This window comes from Aythya fuligula, chromosome 7 (assembly GCF_009819795.1).
Source record: "Aythya fuligula isolate bAytFul2 chromosome 7, bAytFul2.pri, whole genome shotgun sequence".
NCBI lineage: Eukaryota > Metazoa > Chordata > Aves > Anseriformes > Anatidae > Aythya > Aythya fuligula.
Window position 1 is genome coordinate 22,338,096 of NC_045565.1, and position 22,513 is coordinate 22,360,608.

The window sequence follows — 22,513 nt, forward strand, 5'->3', positions numbered from 1 at the left end:
GAGAAAAGTATTGTTATGAAACAATGTAACTGTACGTACCACTTATCAAATAAAAATCTAACATTTCAGACACAGATCAAAAGTTTGTGTTATACTACATCCCAAATTCTAACAAAGTTTATAAAATTAAATGCTTAGAAAAAAACAATACATTACAAGCCGTTTTTCTCAGTTGTTATTATTATTACTTACTATTCCAGCTTAAATTGCCATTTTAACAAGCTACCGTTTACTTTGTCTAACACTACTATCAGAGTACAATTCTATTTACATGTCACTTTTTCTTGCTTAAACTAAAAGACAATAAAAAGAGCATACACAACTGTATTTTTATTCAATGACTCCATATCAAGGTTTGTGGTAAAGGGGGTTGGGGTAAAGGGATTTTTGCTTTAACAAAATTCCTTTGAACAAATATACTTTATTCTGTTTTTCTTTTCTCACGTAAGTTTTGGGAAATGGGGAGAACAGGACATTGGGGAAGCAGGGACGACATGGGAAAGGGGGGGTGGGGAGGGGGGGGAAGGGGGAAGGTACACACTACTTCCACCTGCAGATAAGAATAAAAGACCTATACTACTAAAATAAAGTCAGGTATGAATCAAGACACTGATAAGCACTGACACTATACCAGTTATATGAAGAGTGAAGCACTAAATCCCCAAAGACTCCCAGCCTTTTGATTATTTATTATTCCAGATAATTTCAAATGTACCTCCAATAAAAAAGCAAACTAATAAAATTCACCAGCTTATGGTTTTGAAGTAACTTTGTATTCAATTTTTTCCCCAGAGATGGGTTATCAGCAGAAACATAAGAATATTATAATTCTATATTAAAGAAATCACTAAAAATAAAAGGCTTCGGTTGCATTACAATAAAGACAACATTTTTCATACAATGACTAGAGTGTAACCATGCCGGGCTTCACTTTAACATGATGTACAAATGCTCCTCTGTATTCTGTAAGAGGCAATGGATTTTTTTTTTTTTTCATTTTAACTCATCTGAACCAAGATTTCTTTCAAGATTCTGTGTTGTGATTTTGAACTAGATAAATAATATATACTGTATATACAAATTGATAGCATCAGTTTGTACGTACATTTGATACTTGAAGCTAATTTAAAATACTGGAGATCCCAACTCTAAAATCAGATGTACAAGCAAAGGACTTTACAGAAGCAAAGAGTTTGAATATGGAAATTATTTATAAATAGCAATAAAATTATAAAAATAAATTACCAAAATTATCAGTTCAATAAACAATGTCAATGTATACACACCCTTGATATCAAGAGAAATTACAGTAAGGACAGATGTACTGCTCTATGTGCAAGAGTATGTGCTAGTCATCATTTCTGGCAATAAATACATGACATAGATTGCATGACACCAAATACAGTGTGCACACACGCACAAACAAAAGTCAAATCATGAACACAGAATAATAACTTCATTCCAAGCTTCTTTAGAATAAATTTTCAATTTGGAAAAAATAATAATAATAATAATAATTCATTATACCAAACAGCTTTATTTTTGTTTTCACAAACAGAATGTTTCAGCAGTATTAAGTCTTTAATAGTAATAAAACTAATATTGTAGTTAAAGTAACTATATAGCACGGTACCTGTAGGAATACCTGGTAAAAACCACATCTTTAATAATAAAATAACAGCAACCTTTAGTAGTTTCTGAGTATTTCAGACTGTTTTCTAAATGCTGACACCCCCAGGAACAAATACTCTCACTTAAAAAAGTGCTTAAAAATATTTTTTAAACCTATTGTATATTAGTACAGTAAGTATAAGTATTATGAAACTATTCCACTGTCTCCAAATAAAGAATTTAATCTAAGTTACAATGTCTATACTTTTAATAATTCATGGCCAACTAAAATTTTCTATTTGTTATGATGTTACACTCTTCAACCACTCACAGCTTAAAAGCTGTGAAAAGGATAAAAGGGGAACTTCTCAGTCCCCCTTTTCCTGCCCCTATAGCCTCTTCCTGAATTTGCACTGCCTATAGCAGTTTTGAAACACTTCCATGGGTGACTTTAGCCTAGCAATGCAGAAGGTTTTTGTTTGTTTGTTTTGTTTTGTTTTTCCTGGACTGCTTTCCCTTATTTTGGTGCGTTAAGCATGATTCAGACCTCCTCCAACAGAGGAGTCCAGTCCTAGCAAAAGTTGAAGAGCAGGAATGTGCAACCAGAAGATGAAAAGTGAAGTGCAGAAGCACTATAAGTAATTAGGTAAGGTTGTTTACTGTTGTGGAACTGTTCTGTAAGCAAGGAGCACAAATACTTCAGACAAATCAACTGGAAGCAGAAACCAGATTTTCTGAAGAAGGAATGTTGCTAGAGAAATACAATGGTGGTGATAATACCACTTCAAAACAAGTCTCTGGGATCTGACAGCGTATGACTTCTCAATTAATCCTGTTCAGTTTTCAGGTAGTAGAAAAAAAGCTAATCTTTAGCTCTTTAGTACATTTTGCCACTTACAATTAACTTTTGTTTTTAAATCATCCTTTCTTTACCTTATGTATAACTGGATTGAGAGACACTGATTAATATTTTGTGGCTTATTTATATTTGAAGTATTTTAATATAAAAAACAATCTAACAAAAGCCCTTTCAGAGGTCAGTCTAAATTAAACTCATTACAAAATTTTTCATTATCACTGTATGCAACAGTCTTACAAGATACAGGAATCAATGTCTTTTTCAGAAATCATTCTGTCATATTTGGTAAAAATGAGCATTATGTGACCATTGTTCTGCAATTCCCATGATTCCCTATTCCTGCCTTTGCTTTACCTTATCTGTCCTTTAAACTAGATCAGAGAACCAACCTGCACAGAAAAAAAAAAAAGAGACCAATTTTTTTTTTTTTCAAGCAAATCAATTAACTGATCTGATTTGTTTCGTACCTGCTAAACCAGCTGCATCAATATAATTGAGGAAGAGAAGCAGAAGCCGCTACCATTGGAAACATTGTAATTTGAGGGAGGAAAAAAAGTACTTGCATTTTCTCTGTACTCAATTTCTCTAACACACTATTGCCCATGAAAGATTTGCCCTAGAGAAAAGTGCCAAGACTTAGCAAGAGGGAAATATGTTTATCTTAGCTGTTTTCAAAAACTCACTGGCATGTATAGATCTAATTTACCTACAGTGATAAAGGTAGTGATTACAGGTTGTGAGACAGACTAGCTGTCAGTTCTGGCGTGACAGTGGGAAAGCAATAAGGAATCATGCTCTGTATTTCTGAATATTGTAATTTGCTATTAAGAAAAAAAAAAAAAAAAAAAAAAAAAAAAAAAAAAAAAAACCACTAACAACATACTGTGCCATGAACTTTTAGTTTCATTTTTAACTGAAACCAAAGCTAAGTCCTCAAATTCACATTCTAGCATCCACATAAAACTTTTTTCCTTTGTTGGTTCAAGGTACCAAGAAATCATTACTACCTGTAAACAAGAAAGGTTCTATATGAAGAACTGAGCAGATCACTGGTGAAAATGAAGTCCCATAGCCCTTCCCCCTCTTTCCTCTCCCTCTTCCTGCTTACCTTGCACCAATTCAGGACAGTTTTCTGACACTTAGTGAACTCTTACCAAAATCAAACAGAAAGATGAAAATTCTTGGTTTAAAAAAAAATAAAAAATCTTCAAACATTTTTTCTCTGTTAATTTATCTTTTTCACCAAAGTGCGGTTAAATAAGAATATTGTGTGTGTGTGTGTGTGTGTGTGTGTGTTCGCACAGGGAAACAAGATTACCCCTACACCCTACCTAAAAAAAAAAATCTCAATTTTTGGACTAATCTGTTTTTTTACTGTATCAAACAAATGATGTAATAATTTAATTAATGAACTGTTACAGCTTTCAACGGCTGGTGTTGACATGCAGCATAAAAGCATGTGGCTGCATAGAAATATTAGGTTTATATCTGCCCTGTTCCTCTTGAAAATTGTTTACACTTTCAAAAGTCCCAAGTGTACTCCCATAGAAAGCCAGGTCAAAATAATCAGACTTCACACAGAGTCCAGAGACAACCTGTTGAGAATTCAGCTTTCTCCAAAGACTTTCCCTTGCTACGGTATGCTACAGCTGGAAACTGCACGGGCTGGGCAGTATTTTTCCCACCACTGCTCCCCAGACCAGTACAAGTTTCTCCCGCGTTCTTAGCGCTCCCCCTGCTGACAGATGAAATAGATGTATTAAGAAATGCAGACAGAGAATACCATCAGAAACAGCATGGCGAACCAGAAGCGACTTGGCTTGCAAAAGCAGAAATGGAGTAAAAAAAAAAAAAAAAAAAGAAGCTGGGTTTTTATGAAGCATATGGAAAGACAAGAGCTGCTGCTGGGAGGGAAAACTGTTAGGCCATTTAGTCGCTTCTATCTTCTCCTGTTTCTGTAATATAACCCTCCTCAGAACTTGGAATGACAATAATTACTCCTATTAGCAAAATGTAGTGAACTTTGATACACATATGCATCGTTGTGTGTTTTTTTGTTTGTTTGTTTTAAAAACGTTAAATCTTAATTCCATCTCATAAGACACATACGCTACAATACAGTCTGAATTTAACCTTCATAGTACTATGAATTATTTGGGGAGAAATCCCCCATAGGATTCCTCCTCCTTTCTGTAGGATCAAGCTTTACCAGAGTGGATATGAAGAACTATACACCAAGTGAAGGGAAAGCAGAAAGAGAAAAAGAAATTTTAATTACATGTCAAACAATTTATTTATTCTGTCAGGCTCAGATTTTCTGATGGGTCAGTTTTAAAACAAATATCCTTGCACTTTTGTCCTTTTGTGTGTGTGTTTCCCCAGTAATTTGGAGAGGGGGGGATTATTCAGATTATGCACTATTTGAATTTTAATTCTAAATAAGTAGTGTTTTTCCATTAGAAGTCCTTTTCCCGTTATCCATTTACACAAGAAAACCATTACCCACTATGACAGGAATCTTGATAATCAACTATCCCCTTTCAGGAGCAAAATACACTATTAAAACTAAGCTGTTACTTAACTGTTACTTAACTATTTGCTAAATCACAGATATATAGAGAGTACATAACAAATGGAAGTGCATGCTTTTAATCTGTTAGCATATTCTACTTTGAGTACTGTGAAATGCAACAAAGTGACATAATTCAGCACCATCATAAAAGGTCTTGCACAGTGCAAACAAGTGACCTTCATTTAGATAAAGTACAAGAGCAAAGAGTAGGTGATATATTGCAGGGCCAAAATAACCTAATCAGAACATATCCAAAAGAGCTGGCAAAGAGGAAGCCATAAAAGTGAAAATAACCTTCAAAAATTGTGACTTATTTACCAGTGAGTTACACATGCATCTCCACATCACTCCTACAAAATAGTCACTCTGGAAATTATGATATCAAGCCATAAAGTATCGTTATTTCCTCTTCCTAGAGCTTTGCTAAAGAAAAATATTCTATATTTATACCATTGCAACAGACAGGCTTTTACTTTGAAATAGTTGAGAAGTATAAACATTGCTTTTAAAACATTCTTTTAACAAGCACAGATTGAAAACACGTTTCTGCAATACACAAAAATACCATATATACAAGTTCTCTTCTCATAAATAATCTGTAATATTTTTATTTGCTTTTTTGAACATACCGAAATATGGAGCTGATGTTTCAGAGAGCTTTCCTGTTGATTCACAAAATATTTAACAGGTGCTGTGACAGACATTAGTTGATATGATGGTTATCCACTGGCAAAAGGGGAAAAATTCCCTTCCCTTTCCCAAATACAAATATATTTGTATTCCCTAAAGTATCATTTTTTGCCAGCTTTATTTCCTGAAATAGCAAAACAGTGCAAAATGAACAAAATTCAGAGCATAGGAGGCAGCTGGATTGAGATGGAAATGATCATCTTTCACTGATCAGTGGCAACTAGATACATTTAACTTGATTGAAAAACTGAATGCTAACAGCTAATTATTGGGTGGGTGTCTAAATAGTTGTTTTTGTTTTCCTCTATCTAAGAAGCGCTTTATAGTCATTAATATTGAATTACATCTACAGTTTTATCACATAGTATCATAAAATCCTTCTACAGAAACATGAACATAGATATTTAACAGGTATCAACTTTTTAAAACAACTACTTACTTGAATTTCTACTGTAATCCAACTCTGAGTATCACCATTAATGACCTAAAGTATCTATGCTTCTTACCTAACTGTCTCCATCTGGAAAAAAAAAAAAAAAAATGATAATAATAGGTCCGACTCTAAAGACACTAGCATTTATCTATAAAAAGTAACAACAGTACTCACTACTAAAAGAACGGGAATTAATGGGAATTATCCCATTTCTTTCTCTGTTCAAGTCATGGAGCTCATCCAGATTTTTAGTGAGTGGCTCTAGCTCTCATGGTTGTTAAAAAGCCATTTGATTTTTATTTTGCTCTTCTCTTTGTTTCCTTCTAGTTTGGAAACCTAAATGGTCTCCTCGATGGATAGGGGAAACACGTGGGAAAAAGCATAGAAGGAATAAATCCTTTGTTTGCCTCAAGTTAGGTTCTGTAGCTAAGTTAAACCATCATAACAACACTCAATACATGAACATTAACCTTTAAAAATGTAATTATTTTAGACATACGTTTTCTTGGGTTTACCACAGATATGCTGTCTTCTACATTTGTTGAAGTCCCTGTTCAGTGTTTTGTTCTAATACTGCAGAGGTGAGTGGTCTGCCAAAACAAAACAACAACAACAACAACAACAGTTACAAAAATAAATAAATAAATAAATAAATAAATAAAGCTATAATAACAGCTGAAGGAAATACAGCAGAAATGTCTTACAGACAATCATGTCACAGAAAATATTTTTTTAAACATTAAATTATAAATAGGAGAACACTATGCAATTTTTATAGTGCAGTTAGATGACAATACAGGAAAGGTGGCTCATTATGACATCTACTTCTGTTTACAATAAATATGTCAGCATTTAAAACATAGGCAAGCCACAATAGCCACTTTAATTTTATGTCAGCACATGGCTTTCTGCTAACGGTTATATCAACACAAAAATATTGTTGCCAATTCATTTTATTGCATCCAAGAAGCAACATGGTATGTCTATGCTGTCCTGTTTACAATCATAAAATAAAAATATTAGTATTGTTTTAAAAGAAATTGCATTAAATGCAAAAATATCATCAGCAGGAAAAAAATACAGGAGTAATTCTGACTTAAATGAAAGTCTTTATTGATTAAACACATGAGATTTCCCCCACCCCTTCCAAAAATATGTTCATTAAGAGCTGGGCAATGTCAAAACACCTATTCCTAACCTCTTAAGTACTAAGGCAAACTACATAAACAACATCAGAGGACCTAAAGAGAAATTATAGAAAGGTTTTCTTAAGTGGTTCAGTGCCACGGAAAAGAGATGTGAGGAATCAGCAGAAGCCTTACCATCGCATAAATCTGAAACATCACTCTACTACAAAAAATATTGTATTGATTTACTGTGAGTTTTGAAACTAAAGCTTTTCTCCTGAAAGCTATAAAACCAATTGTTCCAATCTAGTTAGGTGATAAGAAGATCAATGACTGAAGGATCAAAACAACAACAGCAAAAAGAAAACACTAAACCCCATATTGACACTAAAATGCAAATTTAAAAACTCTCATCATAGTGGCACTCCCTTTGCTGTTCTTCTACTAAAATAAGCTCAATAATAATTAACGTGTAGAAACAATAACATAATAAAGGAATGATGCTTTACTGGTCCTTCTGATTAGATGTTATCTGTAACACTAAGTACGTTGTAACCATTCACCTAAGAAGTTGCCTATATTTTTATCCTTTTTCCAAAGTTTATTTTTTTCTGGGTTAATGTGTAGAATTCTAAGCAGGACAGTAAGCTCTCTGAGCAATTGATTCAACCACGTAAGTTTACTTATGATTAATTCAGGGAATTGAGTTATTCCATGCTTACAATTATGGAATTGTTTGTAGGACTAGGAACCAAGCTAAATGAAAATACATGTAATGGTTCATTACAGAAAAATCACTCTGAATATTGAATTACAACTCTAATTGTCATCAAAGCAACAGTCTCTCCCCTGTTTTGCTCTTTATTTTCCTTTATTAAGATTGACTTTAGCTAGTAAATGTAAAAAAGGGGTGTTCAGATTTATCAAAGTTTTTTGCTTTGCGTGTTTTTTTTCTTCATTAAGGACAGATGTGACTTGTAAGTTGCATCTTAGTAGTTTTTAAAAGTTGTACGTTGCTGTTGGTGGAATTGAAATCTATGAATACAATGCATATACCATCCCTGTTACTCTATTCAGGTAGGATTTTCAGTAAAATGTGTCATCTGTGAAAAGTGATTTCTTCAGAATACATAGGAACCTCTCAAAAGTTTGATGTTGATTTAGAAAAAGAAAAACAATCCGCTCAGTTGGACATTCAGGATAATTTGTTACAAGGAGAAAAGATTTCATAACCGCAGACTACGTATAAAGCATACTCAAGGCAGCATCTAACATGGCGTGTCAGGCTTCAGCACTCTGAACAAAAGAGCAGGTAAATCCTATTACATTTTATGAGAGGAAAAAACAAAGAAAAAACATTATTAGCTCAGAAAATATAGACAACCTCTGAGGAAAACAACTGGAAGGACAGCATTATTTGACTTTTGCCGTCTCACTGCAAATACACCACCACGACATGGTTTTCTTTGAAGTCTAAGAATTAACATGATGTCTCAAACATGTTCAGCTCTGCGTGAAAGCTAGTTCATTATCTCTGGCTGTATAAACTCAAGCAGTGGCGACTGTTTACTGAAACTACCTGTAAATGTGTTAGCCTGTGTTTGTAGAGGATAAGGACTGTGCCATCCCAGGCCCACTTCAGACCCTAAACGTGGTTCTTTTCTCACTCTTATCTGAATCATCCTTGAACAGGCTGCCTCTGAGCAGAGTTTACACTCCTCTTCTTTGATCTACTTTATAAAAACATCAGAATTGTTTACTTTGAAATGCACACATTTCTTTCTTGGGGTGTGGGGAAACGAGAAGATGTTTTATGACAAGAACAGATCTATTTCAAGCCAACTGGTCATTTTCTCAGTGTTTCTCATCCTGTCCAACATCCTGAATGAAGCAATGAAGCATAACTTCGTTGCTCAGTCCTAAATGAATTAATAAGAATTGACTCTTACTACTGCCTATTAGGTAATTCCGAACTTCCTACCCTGCTTTCTAACAAATGACCTAACAAATTGCCGTGCTAATGCCCCTGTAATCTAGTTTCCAACCCTCTCTCCACGGAAAGTTCTTTAAGAAGGCAATACTACATCAAGGGATATCACCAGTAGTTGTACCACACACTTCAGAGGCAGAAGAATGTCCTAATCGCAGCACTCAGCCTCACGGACAGTAGTGAAATACTCTTAGTTCAAACAACGTCTATGCACCGTGTCCTCACAAAGGACAGTATGGTGTTTATAGGAAGGTATTGGTACCGGTGGTTGTCCGTAATTTTCACTTATTTCTAAGCTCGAGGAATACTTATTCCTTCCTCGAGTCACTTTCCTTTGCAGGTAGAAAGGCAATTGGATTCTTTCAGATCTTGGACCAAGCACTCCAGAACTCCAAAGCTGGGTTTTGCTCTCCCAAAAGAGGCCTCTCTATGTCCTCTTTTGTTACCAGCCCTTTCTGCATCCTTGTCCTTCATACCGGGGAGATAAAGGTAGAAAATCACGGCTGGCCGAGAGAGGAGAGGCCGGCCGGGGCAGAATAAAGAGCGCAGGCCGTGATGCGATTACCCGCGGCTACGTGGCCGGCGGGTGACTCAGCGCTGAACTTGGCGCCAGGTCAGGCAGCCTTGAGCTCCGCTAACCGCCGCGCTCCGAGATTAGGCGGATGTAACAATCACCTGAAAGGGCAGATTAAAGCGCCTCTCCGGGGGTTCCTTTGTTCTCGGCCTCATTTGATGCTTCGCGGCCTTTTCAAACCGCGCCGCGGAAGGTGCTTTAAATATTTGCCCCCAGAGTCGAACCCCCCCCCCCCCCCCCCCAACACGGGCTGCGAGCGGCCGGTGACAGAGGCGCCCATGGACAAGGGCCGCTTCTCGGTGGAGTGGCTGGCACAGAGCAGCTGCGGCGGGGCCCGGACCGTTCACCGCCACCTCCGCGACGCCCAGGACAGCCGCCCAAGGGACCTCGGTGAGTGCCGGCCGCCCCGACGGGCTGGGACTGCCGGGGTAGCGGCCGCTGAGGTAACGACCGTTGGGGCTAACGGCCGCTGGGGTAACGGCCGCCGCGCGCGAGGCCGTCGGGGAAGCGCAGCTGCACGTGCGGCCGCTGCCTGCGTGCCCGCCCCCCTGACGGGCCGCTCCCGCTCCCGTCCCGCAGGCCCCGGAGGCTCGGAGCGGAGCAGCCTCGAAGCGGAGGAGGGAGGAGGCGGTGCTGCCGTGCCTGGGAGGCCCCGCACCAAGTTCTCGGCGGCGCAGCTGCAGGAGCTGGAGCGGAGTTTCCGCGAGCAGCGCTACATCGGCGCCAGCGAGAAGCGGCGCCTGGCCGCCCTGCTCAACCTCTCCCAGAGCCAGGTGAGCGCCGCACCGCGGGGACCGGGACCGGGCGTCCCGTTAAGCGGCCGCTGGGGACGGCCTCGGAGCGCATCACCCAAAGGAAAACGAGACAACCGAATTTGTTCTTGACTCTTTCTTTCTTATCCCTAGATAAAAACCTGGTTTCAGAATCGCCGGATGAAGTTTAAACGCGAGACGCAAGATGCCAGGGTGGAAGCTCTGGTCTCGGGTTTGTTTCTGCCCTGTTACTGTTACCCAGATGTCACACCCAGCCCTTCTCATGGGATGGACGCCAGTGTCTCTGCTGCCCGTGGTGTCTCCCTTCACCCGGCGGTGCCGAGCCCTGCCTTGCTGGTACCCACGGTTTCGGCTCAGTCTGCTCAACCAGTTCTGCCAAGCCCAGCCTTACTGTTGCCTCCCAGCCCAGGACTCTCTTCTTATTCTACCACAGTGCCAGCAATGACTTTAACCAACGACCATAAAAGACCGAGGTTCCAGCCATATCTTCCTTCCTTTTAAAAAATATCAAGACTATCTGCATTAACAACTGCCAAATATCTAAAGAATACTTATTTAGTTAGTTATACTAAATATATGGATGACAGATTTTTTTTTCTAATGTTGCAAGGAGAAAACAATCTATGTTAGAGGAGTAATACTGAGAGTGGAAGTGAAGGAATTGGAACTTTCCTTATTCCTACAGTCTTTGCTCTACTGTATTGAAACTTTTCCTATCCAAAAGTTTGTTTCAGAAAACAACCTGTAATCAGCTGGGGCTCTCCAAGGAAAAATTGGAAGCATTGATTACACTGAAGTTTACACAGTAATTAAATAATGTAATAATAATTTGAGAAAGTGACTGTTCTAATGAACTGTGAGTTTTTTAAGGAAAGACTTGTAAACTGCAGCAAATGCATTAAAATGAAAATGATACAAAAAGTGTTGGCCCTATAAACAAAGCTGAACAAGTTGTCCAATACTGTCTTTTATGTGTATATTTTGCACCTTCCTTAAAATGGTCTACCCTTTATGTGGCTGTGAATATTCCATTTATGCATTTAAAGGATATGTAAAGGTAATAATTGGCAATTTATTTTTTTTTCATATCAGTGCCAAACAACTTAACTTCAGTCTGACAAAAACTCTTGTACACAAATTCAGGTCTCTGAGAATGCTCAAAGAAAACTGTTTCAGTTGTTGCTTCTACAGCTTCAGCTGTAATGTGGCAGCCTCACTAAGTTTAAGCTGCAGGTTTCTGTTTGCTTGCTGTCAGGACTGTTCCTAAAAATCCTATGGCAAGCTTTATAGAGAGTGAAAAACATGCAAAACATGCATATAGAGAATAATGAGAATCAGACCTTGCATCAACCTAAAGCTAGAGTGTAGCAGGTGTGATTACATCTCCTTCCTTGCCCTGACCATCCTTAGCTGCTTATCAGGAGAAAAATAAATTACTTTGCACTTATTAAAAAAAAAAACGAACAAACAAACACAAAAAAAAAAACTTCAGGTAGAGATTGTGCAAAGTTGACAAACATGGCCTACAAACACCTTGTGCAATATCTTGATAATCCTCCCCCTCCCCCCCTTTTCAGTTTTGGGAGTGAGGGAAGTGAAGTTGAATTCCAAATTTTTGGTAGCAACAAGGTTTAGTGTGGTATAAGAGACCACAAGGAATTACATCTATATTCCTACCTTTTGTTTTACAGCTCCTGTTCTGCTTATAACCTCTGATGTAAAAACTAATCTCCAAGCATTCCATAGCTGGGTTATCTCTCTACCTGCTGTCAAGAAACCACACCCTAACCATGAGGCAAGGGGGTGGCAGCGGACACTCAAAGGAATTCCCCCTCCCAACACACCCACACTTCTCCCTGCCACACCAAAACTCTGCTCTGAGATACAGGTTGCTGAAGGGACAAAGTGTTAACTTCTCAGTCTCTTTGCATGCAGACTGTATATACCAGAGAAAATAGCCTGACAATTCCTGCACTGTCACCTTGTAATTCCAGACACCACTTCCCCGATGTCCAAGAAGTTTGCCTCCAACCTGGTTCCCGCTGGAGTTAAATTTGCAGGTCTTATACTGGTCTAACCAGTATAAGTTTAGACTTAACTGCTGTAAACCAGTATATGGTTTAGAGCAGTTTAATTTGAGAAAACTTTTCTCTTTCTAAATCATCCTTTCACAGGTGAGAAGCCCCTAGGCTATTAAATCGAAACTCTCAAGGCTCACTGGATTAGAAATTGAAAAGGGAAAATTTAGACTACAGTGCAGCAATCAACTTAGTTAATGCATTTAAAAGAACGTTTAATGAATTAAAGAAACGTAATTAAAGTCTGAAGATCGAGTGCTAACCCCTTTGGGAAGAGAAGTGAAAACTGCGATCCTGAGAACTACCCCCTTTTTCCTCGTGGGAGGAAAAAAAAGTTTAAGGATTGTTAAGAGTAAAAAACAAAGATGTTTCCTTTAAATGCTGCTTGTCCTAAAAGGATTAATTTACTTTTTTTTGTTGTTAAGTAAAAATTATTATTATTTTTTTTAAGTTCAATATGCAATTACAATGAACATTTAGTGGTGAATCAAAGGCCAAATTTGCAGATTAAAATCTCATTGAGATAATATGGCTGTTAACAGAGCACTGATTTGCTCTTAAATCTTTTACAAGATACTTGGTTTGGTAATTCTAACACTTTAAAACTCTGGAGTGAAGATTTGAACTATTTAATCACTGTTTAAAGACCCATAGGCTTAATTACCATTTGTGATTAACACAATTGAAGTTCTCATGTGGAAATTGGAGTCGAAGTGCAAAGCAATAAATTAATATTCAGAAGAGAAACTCACCTACATCTTCCTTCTGTGGTGTGCTTCAAAGGGTGCACTTAACCAAATGCACAGTACAATACAACTGGCAAGGTCCAAGCTCCCAAATACACAATACTCAGAATATACCTCTCAGCATCAGTGTAGGAAAGTCAGGTGATATACATAAAATATCTGAATTTTTCCCCATTACATGAAAGTGCAGTGTACAAATGCAACCTTTAAACAGTTCGCACATGTAACACTAGGTTTTATATATATGAGAACTGGGGATGTTCAATCATAACCAGTTTCTTAACATTCAATTGCAGACTAAACTTAATAAGTTTATCCTACACTGTGAGAAATTTGACAATTGCGAGTTTTTGAGTTTTTTGCCATGGTTTTTGTTTTTTTCTCCCTCCCGTTCCCTTTCAGCAGCTGCAGGCACAAAAAAAAAAAAAAAAAAAAAAAAAAAAAAAGCTGTAGGCACAGAAACTGCAAGTGCATCATGGCTATAGCATAATGAAACTGCAAGTACATCATGGCTATGGCATAATTATTCATTTCAACAGTGCTTAACCCTTCAGCATATCTAGAAATCAAAAGATGGTAGACTACCTGCATTTAAAAAATATGTTTTTTGCAAAGGTAGGATATCAAATCAAAAATGACCGAGTGGGACCAAATCCAATAAATTTTAATAAAATTCAGTACAAATATAAAATTATTACTCTTCACATTTAACTTAGAAAATAATAAACATATGATTCCAAGTTAGACAAGAAATTCTGAGCAGAACATAATTACAGCATACATTAATTTTCCCCTTTGCCTGCCCCATTTTGTTCTCACTATAATGCATATACAGGATGGCATTTCTTGTCCATTTTATTCTGAATAACTGGGTGGAAAGAAGGATGAGGAGGAAGCCAGTGCTGATGGTAGTACGGCAGCTCATTTGCTATAAAGCGGTAGGTGCTTTGCAATGCATCGTATCTGGGAAAGGATAAGCTGAGCTGCACAGCAGGCACCGGGGTAAGGGGCAGGAGTCTCTGGTGCTGTGAAGCAAAGGGATAGTGGAAAGACAGTGGAAAGCCCTCATCATGAAGGAGGGCTGGTGGGGTTCCCAGTGGGTAGCTGTAGAGTGGAGCAGGAGACACCAGGCTGTGCTGCTGGTCCTGGATTTGCCTCTTCAGTTTCATCCTCCGGTTCTGAAACCAGGTCTTGATCTAAGTAACATAAGGAAAGAGGCACGGGGTGCAAGAGACAGATCAGTAACCTTGCTTAAAAAACAAACAAACAAACAAAAAAACCTACAAACAACTGTAGCTTGTGGGCCTTTGCAATATTTGCTTTGCGTTAATTGATGGGGTTGGACTCATGTCCTTGTTAACTGAGGGCACAGCACTGGATGGGGGCACGACCGTGTCGAGCAGTTTCAGGTGAATCACTTCGGGGCTTTAAGAACGTACATAACACCCCGATGGCTGTGCTCTGAGACCGGGCTGTTTACCTTGCCGAGAAGCCCCACACGGCCACACCCAGCTGAAGATCCCTAGGTGGATCTGCTGCGAGCGCTGCCCGATGGGGCGGGGGAGGACCCGGCACCCACCTGGATCTCTGAGAGCTGCAGGGCAGCCGCCAGCTTTCTCCGCTCCGAGGCCCCCAGGTACTTCTGGCGCTGGAAAGTCTTCTCCAGCCGGCAGACCTGATCCGCGGTGAAGGCCGTCCTCGCCCGCCGCTGCCGTCCGCGGGTCGCGCCCGGTGCCGCTGCCCCGCTGCTGCGCTCCGCACCCGCGCTCTCACTCTCGTAGCCCGAGGACTCGTCGGCGCTCAGCCAGCCGCCGTCGGGGGCTGCCAGGGAGGGAGAAAGAAGGCGGCGGTGAGGCTTCTGTCCCCACACCGCAGTCCCCCGCCTTGCCGAGCCGTGGCAGCGATGGGAGCTGAGGTCCCGTCCCCACAATCCACCCATGCCCCCCCTGCTCCCGGTTTCTGACCTCCCTCACCCACCTGCCTCCGACGGGCAGGGGTCGTTGGGCTCCCGGGGGCTGGCTGCGCCCCGCTCCGCCGCGCAGGGCTCGCTGTCTGCGGCCTGGCTCGGCCGCGGTCCCTCCCGTCGGGGCTCGGCTCGGGCCAGGAGGGGGCTGCTGCCCAGAGAGGTCGGGGCGCAGGGAGGGGGCGCGCAGCAAATGTGGGGCCTGACCCCGTGGGGCTTGGTCTCTGCCAAAGGAAGCTCGGTCTGGCTCATGGTGGAGAGGGGCTGGGGGGCCGCCGGGCTCGGCCTGCTCTTATATGGGCGTTCCGGTCCCGGGCGGGCTCGTTTGCAAGTGTGAACCCACATCAAAGTGGGAATTGAGTAGAGATAACAGCTGCCTGCCAGCGAGGAGGAAAGTTCACACGTCTGGCAAATGTCTGCAAACCCCTGGCTCCAGCGTGTCTGGGGGGGCCGGGGAGACCCCCTTGAAGTGCAAACCTGCCCCTCTCTCCCCCGGAGGGCAGGGCACGGGCAGGCCCAGCCCCGCGAAGGGGCGTTTAAAGATACTGAAGGTGTCGGTAACAGCGGGTTTTAGCCCTTTTCCAGCCGCGGGGTCCTGCATGGCGCGGAGGTACCCGAAGCCAGTCACAGGATAGCCCGGCCCGCACCGTCGGGGCCCGGGGCTAGCCCAGCGCTGGTGAGCCGGGGGCTACCGCAACTCCCCATGGGCCAGCAGCCCCACCGTCAGGAAAGTCACCCTGGGGGAGCCGTGGAGGCCGGGCACCCTGTGAAAAGCTGTGGGGAGCCGCTGACCAGAAGTCCCTATCCCCAGGGCTGAATCCTCACCTGGGTTATAGGATCAGCAGGGCCGCGGGCCTTCTCAGCTTGAACTTGGCGCCACCCGTCTAGCCAGAAAATGTCCCAGATCTCCCATGGGCTTTCTCGATCAAAGCACCCAGTGAACAGTGAAGCTTGCACCTCATCAGCCTCGAGCTGTCCCCAATCCACACGTTGCTAGCCAAGGAGGGTAATGCCTTTGTAACACAGGGACAGCGCGAAGTCCCCCCATCCCCATCCAAGCTTTCCCCTCAGTGAAATGAAAGGTCCAGCTGGGGAAAGCAGTGTCCCCACAGCTCAGCCAGTCCTGTCCCATGTCCAGTTTTCACCCATGTTGCTCAAAAAGACCACACTGACCATGACCCGACTGGCAGCAGAGATACTGGAATCAGACCAGGGGAAGTGGTCACCACCTGTGTACCTGGGCAAAAGCACTGGCAGGACCTCAGTTTCCTCTGAGCTCTTTGGGGTTCCCAGTGGGATGCACAGCTGAAAGCAGTGAGCACCAGGGGTGGAATGGAGCAGGACCCTGGGTCTTTCTACAACCAGAGCAACACTCAGCTCCCAGACGTAAGAGCAGATGTCAGTTCTCTATATAAAAATAAGTCCATAAATAAATCACACACCCTAACCAAACCAGCTTCCCCCAGAACTCCCCATTTTACAGTGGAAAGGAGAAAATCATGTTTGTGCTGCCCCTTTTCATCCTTTCAGGCATTCTCGTAACTGGATGGCCATCAGAATGAGCAGCACATTATTGACTTCTCTAGCCCCTGCCACCTCGCTTGGCTCTGGCCCCAGGGGAGTGATAAACCCCAGGCACTGGAGCAATTCAGGCACCTTACCAAGCCCACAGGGCCCAGGATCTGGATTGCCCCTGTGCTTCCCTTACAACATCAGCCCCTAAGGGCAGGGCTGGGGGAGGTTCTACTTGTTGCAGCACAGCCCTGGCAGCAAGATTGCTTTTTTTTCCTCTGGGGTCAGCCACCCATGAATGTTGAGTTACCTTTGGCACAGAGACACATTTTGACTGACTTGCTTAAGCCAGTGCAAAAGCAGTTGAACACTGAGTCGTAGATCAGGCTCTGTCCCTGGCACAGAAACACATACCTCCAAGTGCCACTGATCCAACATTGCTGTTCCAGGGGGTGTTTAAACCCCACTGCACCTCCTAGACACATCAGTTAGACAGGTGAGTCTCTGCTTCACTGGTCCAAAGCTCCCCAAAAGAGTTCAGCATCTGTACCTTAATTTTAATAATTTCCAGGTTTAGAAACTATTCCTGAACAAGTCCATATGCGTGTTTCTTTTTACAAACAAATGAAACATTGACCTCATTATCTCAGTCTTTTTTCAGAGCAGCCATTTCTGAATCGGCCTGCACATGGACAAACCACAGCAGAGAAGCTCAGGCTCCACTATATACATATCCACCCACTAAACGTTGTTGCTAGTAACACATCATGTGTAGCTGCAGAGCTTGACTGCCTCATGCAAGCCAAGTCTGGAAGCAGTACCTGGAAGCCATGGGGATGCAGCAGCTCCTGAGCTGAGCACACCCCTGCCCAGCCAGCAGCATGCTCCCCTCAAGGGGTGCTCCCCACCAGCAGGATGAGGTCTCTGCCAGGCTGGGCAGTCCTGGGACCCCTGTGCCCAACATCACCCCCACTAGGGCACACAGTAATGTCCAAGGACATATTATCTAGGGAGGAACACTTCATCCCTGATGCCAAAACTAAACCACGAATGAGACAGCTATTCAATGCTATATCCAGAGACCAGTGCTGGCCTTTGCATTTACACATTATGCATCTTACAGAAACTGTGGCTGCTGCAGTTTCTCTTGTCATTTGACTGTGAATGCAGGGAAGTAGCTGACTTTTTCCACTGTTTGCTGAAAGTCAGTGAGAATTGCAACTTTTGTTTTTAAACTGAATTTCCTATTAAATGAGATGTTTAAATCTCCAGCATCCCCCTCCTTTCTCCCACAGATACATCTGCGGAGCACAAACCTCTGAACAGATGGGAAAGTGGTGGAGGTGTTGCAGCTCCCATCAGAAGAGGTGGCAACTTGAGAAACTCAAAAACTTTGATGGTCCTAGGAGGGTAGAGCCTCTGCAACCAGTTAACACCACCACCATCCCCTCCCCAAAATATGGTGCTTATAGGCGACATTTTCTTTCACCCAATCCTTTTGTGTCACTTGATATGCTGAAGTTATATCCATGATCAAAAATATATCACTGGCACTTTTCCTGCACCAGTTACTAGAAGCTCACACCTTATTAGAAGCAGAAGTATTTATTTGTATTCTCTAAGAAAGGTGCTGGCATACTAAGTCCATCAACATACTGTCCCACCTGATTTTGTGTAAAAGCATAAGAAGAAAATGGCCAGAAACTGGAAGATATAAAAGCAATCCCTTTCAAACAAGATGTTTTGTAGCATAATCGGGCAAGTTCTCGGCTTCCAAGCTTTCCTTCTACTAGCATTTAGCTGCATAAATAGGCAGCAATTTTCTAGGAGAGTCAGGGGCAGCGTGTTCGCTCTTTAGAGGCAAGTAAGGCCGTTTACTGAAAGGAAGGAGGGTGATACGGCTGGAAACACGGGAAGACCAGATACTGTGCTTCAGCTGGGGCCACAGGACAACCCTGGCGGTGCGGGGGGTTCTGCCCTGCCCGGTGAGACAATTGATCGGTGTTTGTAGCCTTCACTGCTCCCCTTTGGAAATGCTAACTAGGTTATTCAGCGCGTCTTTTGATGTTCTGATAGGTGCTATTAGATAGTCAATTAGGCCTCAGCGAGATCGATTGTTTCGGAATGGATGCGTTCTGTTTGAAGTACCCGTGAACACTAACAGGGCCATCACCCAGTCGCTCCTTTGCCCACGGGAACAATGCGGGCTGACACCCAATAAATAGCAAAATAGCAAACGCTACTGACTCACCCGGCCGTGCTGCGCCTGGCTCACACGCTGCACGCCCAGATATTCTTATTCAGCCACTGGGGGAGCAAACACACGCTTTGCAATAAAAGCGATTTACCAAGGAAATCTCATTCAGTTCTTTGCGCAACTAATGGACAAAGCGCCTAGATAAGGTAAATGCAAGTTAGATGAAACCGGAGTAGTGCTTGAATTCCCATGCACACCATCTTCGCATTGCCTGAGGACTTGTGACACCTCTGCAGTTATTCAGAATTGCCCATGAATAGTAACTAAGAGTTGAAACAAGAATTAAAGCACTTCACCTACCTGAATACCAAAGCGCTACCAGGGTTAGTTCCCAATAAATACCATTACAAGATAACATTAAGTCGAGGTTAGGAATTTAAGGGATACCTATCAAGGAAAAGAAGTGAAGTCTGCACAAGGGATAAAATGGGACCAAAACAATCCTTCTCTTTCTCTCTTCCCCATCCGCTTCAGTGGGATTTATCAAGTTAATTGGCATCTAATTGCGTATCAAAGAAAGAGATAATGGGCCGCAATTAGATGTAATGGCCTGGCAGTGCGAGATCTCTCCCGATTAGCACCCAACGCCGAATAACTTCACCTGGTTTGCAAACAGGTGCCTGGAGTGGCTCCACCGTGTCTGGGAGCTTCAGGCAGAACCCCCCGGCCCTGTTCCCAGTCCCCTGTTGGGTGCTCCCCCCAAAGCTTGGCAGGCGTTAACGAGCACGGGCTGCAGACTGCTCCCTGACATTACCGCGGTGCTAATTCAATCACGGCTCACCCCCTGTGCGCACACGCTGCAGGGGAGGGCGGCTTTGAAGTCGGTGCTCCGGACGTTTTCCCCTCCCGCCCCCTTTTCCTCCCCAGGGAGCCCAGTTTCCAGGTTTTACAGCCCCTTCCTCGAGAGCCGGTGGCAAGCATTAGGCCGGTGGCAAGCATTAGGCTGCTCCTCCCTAGCTAATCGGCTCGGCTGGTCCGTTTGTCTTGCAGACAGCACTTTGTCCTGCCGGGGAGCATTCCTCCTCTGATGGTGGCTGCGATGCGATTAACGACAAGAATGGGGATGTTAGAAATGATGAAGGAGAAGCCCAGTTTATGTGCGGGACCCGGGAACCGAAGCCAGCCCCGGGGGGCGCAGCCTGTGCGGGGGTCCTGCTCTGGCTCTGGCACACGTCCCTTGCTGCCGGGGGTAAAACACAGCGATTGGGAAATTCAGACGTGCCCGAATAAAACCTGAAAGGATACCTTCTTTTCATTTATTTTTTTTTTTTTTCTGTCAGATCAAAGGAAAACCTTGAAACCGTGTTTTAGTAGAATTGTGCCGCTTTAGTCAAAATGAAATTATTTCATAACATAGTATTTTAGACCACTGGAATGTAGTTGGTAACTTCTAGAGAAAGCCTATTTTTGCGGATAATAGAGGTATTATCACGGATGAATCTGCTAACTTTAGGGACTCAAATGAGCATCACGTCTCGCATTTACTCGAGCAGCTGTTGGGGAACGGGGTCAATATTTGTAAGCTGGGGCTGCCAAAATCAGTGGCAAGACGTTTCGCGTGCTTGCTAAGTGTACATATGGCGAAGGAGTCATTACGTTAAGTGATCATTAGCACCTTTTCAAACAGAGCCCGGCGTTTCCCTCGCCGGTGGCTGAGCAGCTCATACACCCAAGCCAGCCCCGCTGACCAGTCCGAGCCCCTAGCAAGGAGACAGACCCTAGCTTTTGCACGGAGGTGAAAGTGACCGCGAGAGCCATTCTCGGCTGCAGGCAGGTGCAGAGCTGGGTCTGTGATCCCATCCCATCTCCCAGCCCGGCCCAGCTGCTCGGCGTTGCTCGCCCCGAGACCTTTCATATCCCGCTCGCTTCCCCAGGCACAGCTGCGGTTGTGTCCCCCCGCGTCTCCTCCCCCCATTTCGGCCCGGGGTCCGGCCGGCCTCTCGGCTCGTTGTGCCCCTCCCCCGGTCTGGCCTCGCAGAGCTGTTAAAACTGCTTTGAAAGGGGTGGGCATCTGGAGGAGGGGTGCGGTCCTGCTGTGCTGTACAAAATTAGAGGAGCATCCCTCTTAACCCCTATACCACTGCCCACTTCAAAAGTCTTAGGTATTTTTTTCAAGGTAACTTGTGTATTTATTGTTTTGCTCTCCTTAAAACGTCACCGCTTTAGAGCAGAGAAAATATTCAGCAGTGCACAGCTTTTTGGAGGCATTCCAATTACTTAATGACATGAGAGATAGAAAGAGAATTTCGGATCTTTTTTTTTTTTTTTTCTTTCCTTCTTTGAATTAGTATAACTGTTTAGTAATAATTTCCTTAATCCCTAACTCCAATATCTTCCTGAAAAAGAGTCTCAGGAAGATTTATGGCACTTGAAACTTACTAGTTTCTGAAAACTTTTTAGTTTTCTGGAAGTCTTGCATTAAAGCCACATTAATAGTGCAATTGTAAGCAAATAGTAATCTCAAAAGTGTAGACAATTGCAGCATGGATTAAATAATAATTAAGGAGTTTTCCAAATGTGGGAGCTATTCAGAAAAATCAAAGGCAACAGCCTTCAGAGGCACATAATGTTGCTTTTTACCAGGCAAGTGTACTCAAGTGATTGAGTGGCCCCTGTATAAAAAAAAAGAAAACAGGTGTGTTTAAGGATGACTGACAGAACCTTCAGACCATTCATTATACGAGCCCCGATTACAAGTACCCCGGAAATCTTCTAATAACCCCAGAGATCAACTCTAAAGTGATGGAAATTTTTATTGCTCTTTTCATGTTAGTTCACAATTGACTTTGAAAGATTTATGACAACTTACATCAACCAAAGATCATTCAACAGAGCCCTTTCTCCAGCCTGAAATCCAGCCATTTTGATCATGTTTTCTAGAGCATTACTCAAATAAAAAGTGCATAGCACTAGAGTAACAAACTTCACTGCCACTTAGGGAAAAATAGCTTTGGAATATTGCATTTCTTTTGATAACCATCCTCAAACCCCATTAGGAGCACAAGAGATGCTGAAATTACTCTTTTGCTAGGACCCTACAACAGATAAGAAGTTGCAAGTCCGGATCCTTTCCAAGATCTATTTAGGCAAGAGGCTCTCAATCTACTTAATCTACTGAGGCCATCCATGTAAGAGTGATAAAATATTTTCACATTTACTTAAAAGTAACTTTTTACATCTTAATAATCATATTTTTTGTTATTTAAAGAACTCCAACACAATTTCATAAAAGGCCCAGTATTAACCACTAGTAGCTAGTTCCAGATGCATCCACATATCTGGTTAAAATCACAGCCCCATCACAGAAAGTGCCACATGGGAAGCAGCA

The 22,513-nt window shown here is 42.5% G+C and overlaps 2 protein-coding genes across 2 annotated transcripts; one reads left to right on the top strand and one right to left on the bottom strand.

The window, feature by feature from the left end:
- The first annotated feature begins 10,134 nt into the window (after nt 1-10,134).
- On the top strand, nt 10,135-11,130 carry VENTX (VENT homeobox). The gene is made up of 2 exons (XM_032191189.1): nt 10,135-10,629; nt 10,762-11,130. The coding sequence occupies exons 1-2, from the start codon at nt 10,135-10,137 to the stop codon at nt 11,128-11,130; spliced, it is 864 nt and encodes a 287-aa protein (XP_032047080.1).
- A 3,141-nt stretch (nt 11,131-14,271) lies between these two features.
- Nucleotides 14,272-15,668, bottom strand: LOC116491324 (homeobox protein vent1-like). The gene is made up of 3 exons (XM_032191190.1): nt 15,431-15,668; nt 15,033-15,274; nt 14,272-14,649 (listed from the first exon to the last, which is right to left on the bottom strand). The coding sequence occupies exons 1-3, from the start codon at nt 15,666-15,668 to the stop codon at nt 14,272-14,274; spliced, it is 858 nt and encodes a 285-aa protein (XP_032047081.1).
- Nucleotides 15,669-22,513: the final 6,845 nt, after the last annotated feature.

Coding starts and splice junctions, on each gene's coding strand:
- VENTX (XM_032191189.1), top strand. CDS start 10,135: ATGGACAAGGGCCGCTTCTCGGTGGAGTGGCTGGCACAGAGCAGCTGC. Junction 10,630..10,761: donor TCAACCTCTCCCAGAGCCAG/GTGAGCGCCGCA, acceptor TCTTATCCCTAG/ATAAAAACCTGGTTTCAGAA.
- LOC116491324 (XM_032191190.1), bottom strand. CDS start 15,668: ATGAGCCAGACCGAGCTTCCTTTGGCAGAGACCAAGCCCCACGGGGTC. Junction 15,275..15,430: donor CCCCTGCCCGTCGGAGGCAG/GTGGGTGAGGGA, acceptor CCTCCCTGGCAG/CCCCCGACGGCGGCTGGCTG. Junction 14,650..15,032: donor TGCAGCTCTCAGAGATCCAG/GTGGGTGCCGGG, acceptor TATGTTACTTAG/ATCAAGACCTGGTTTCAGAA.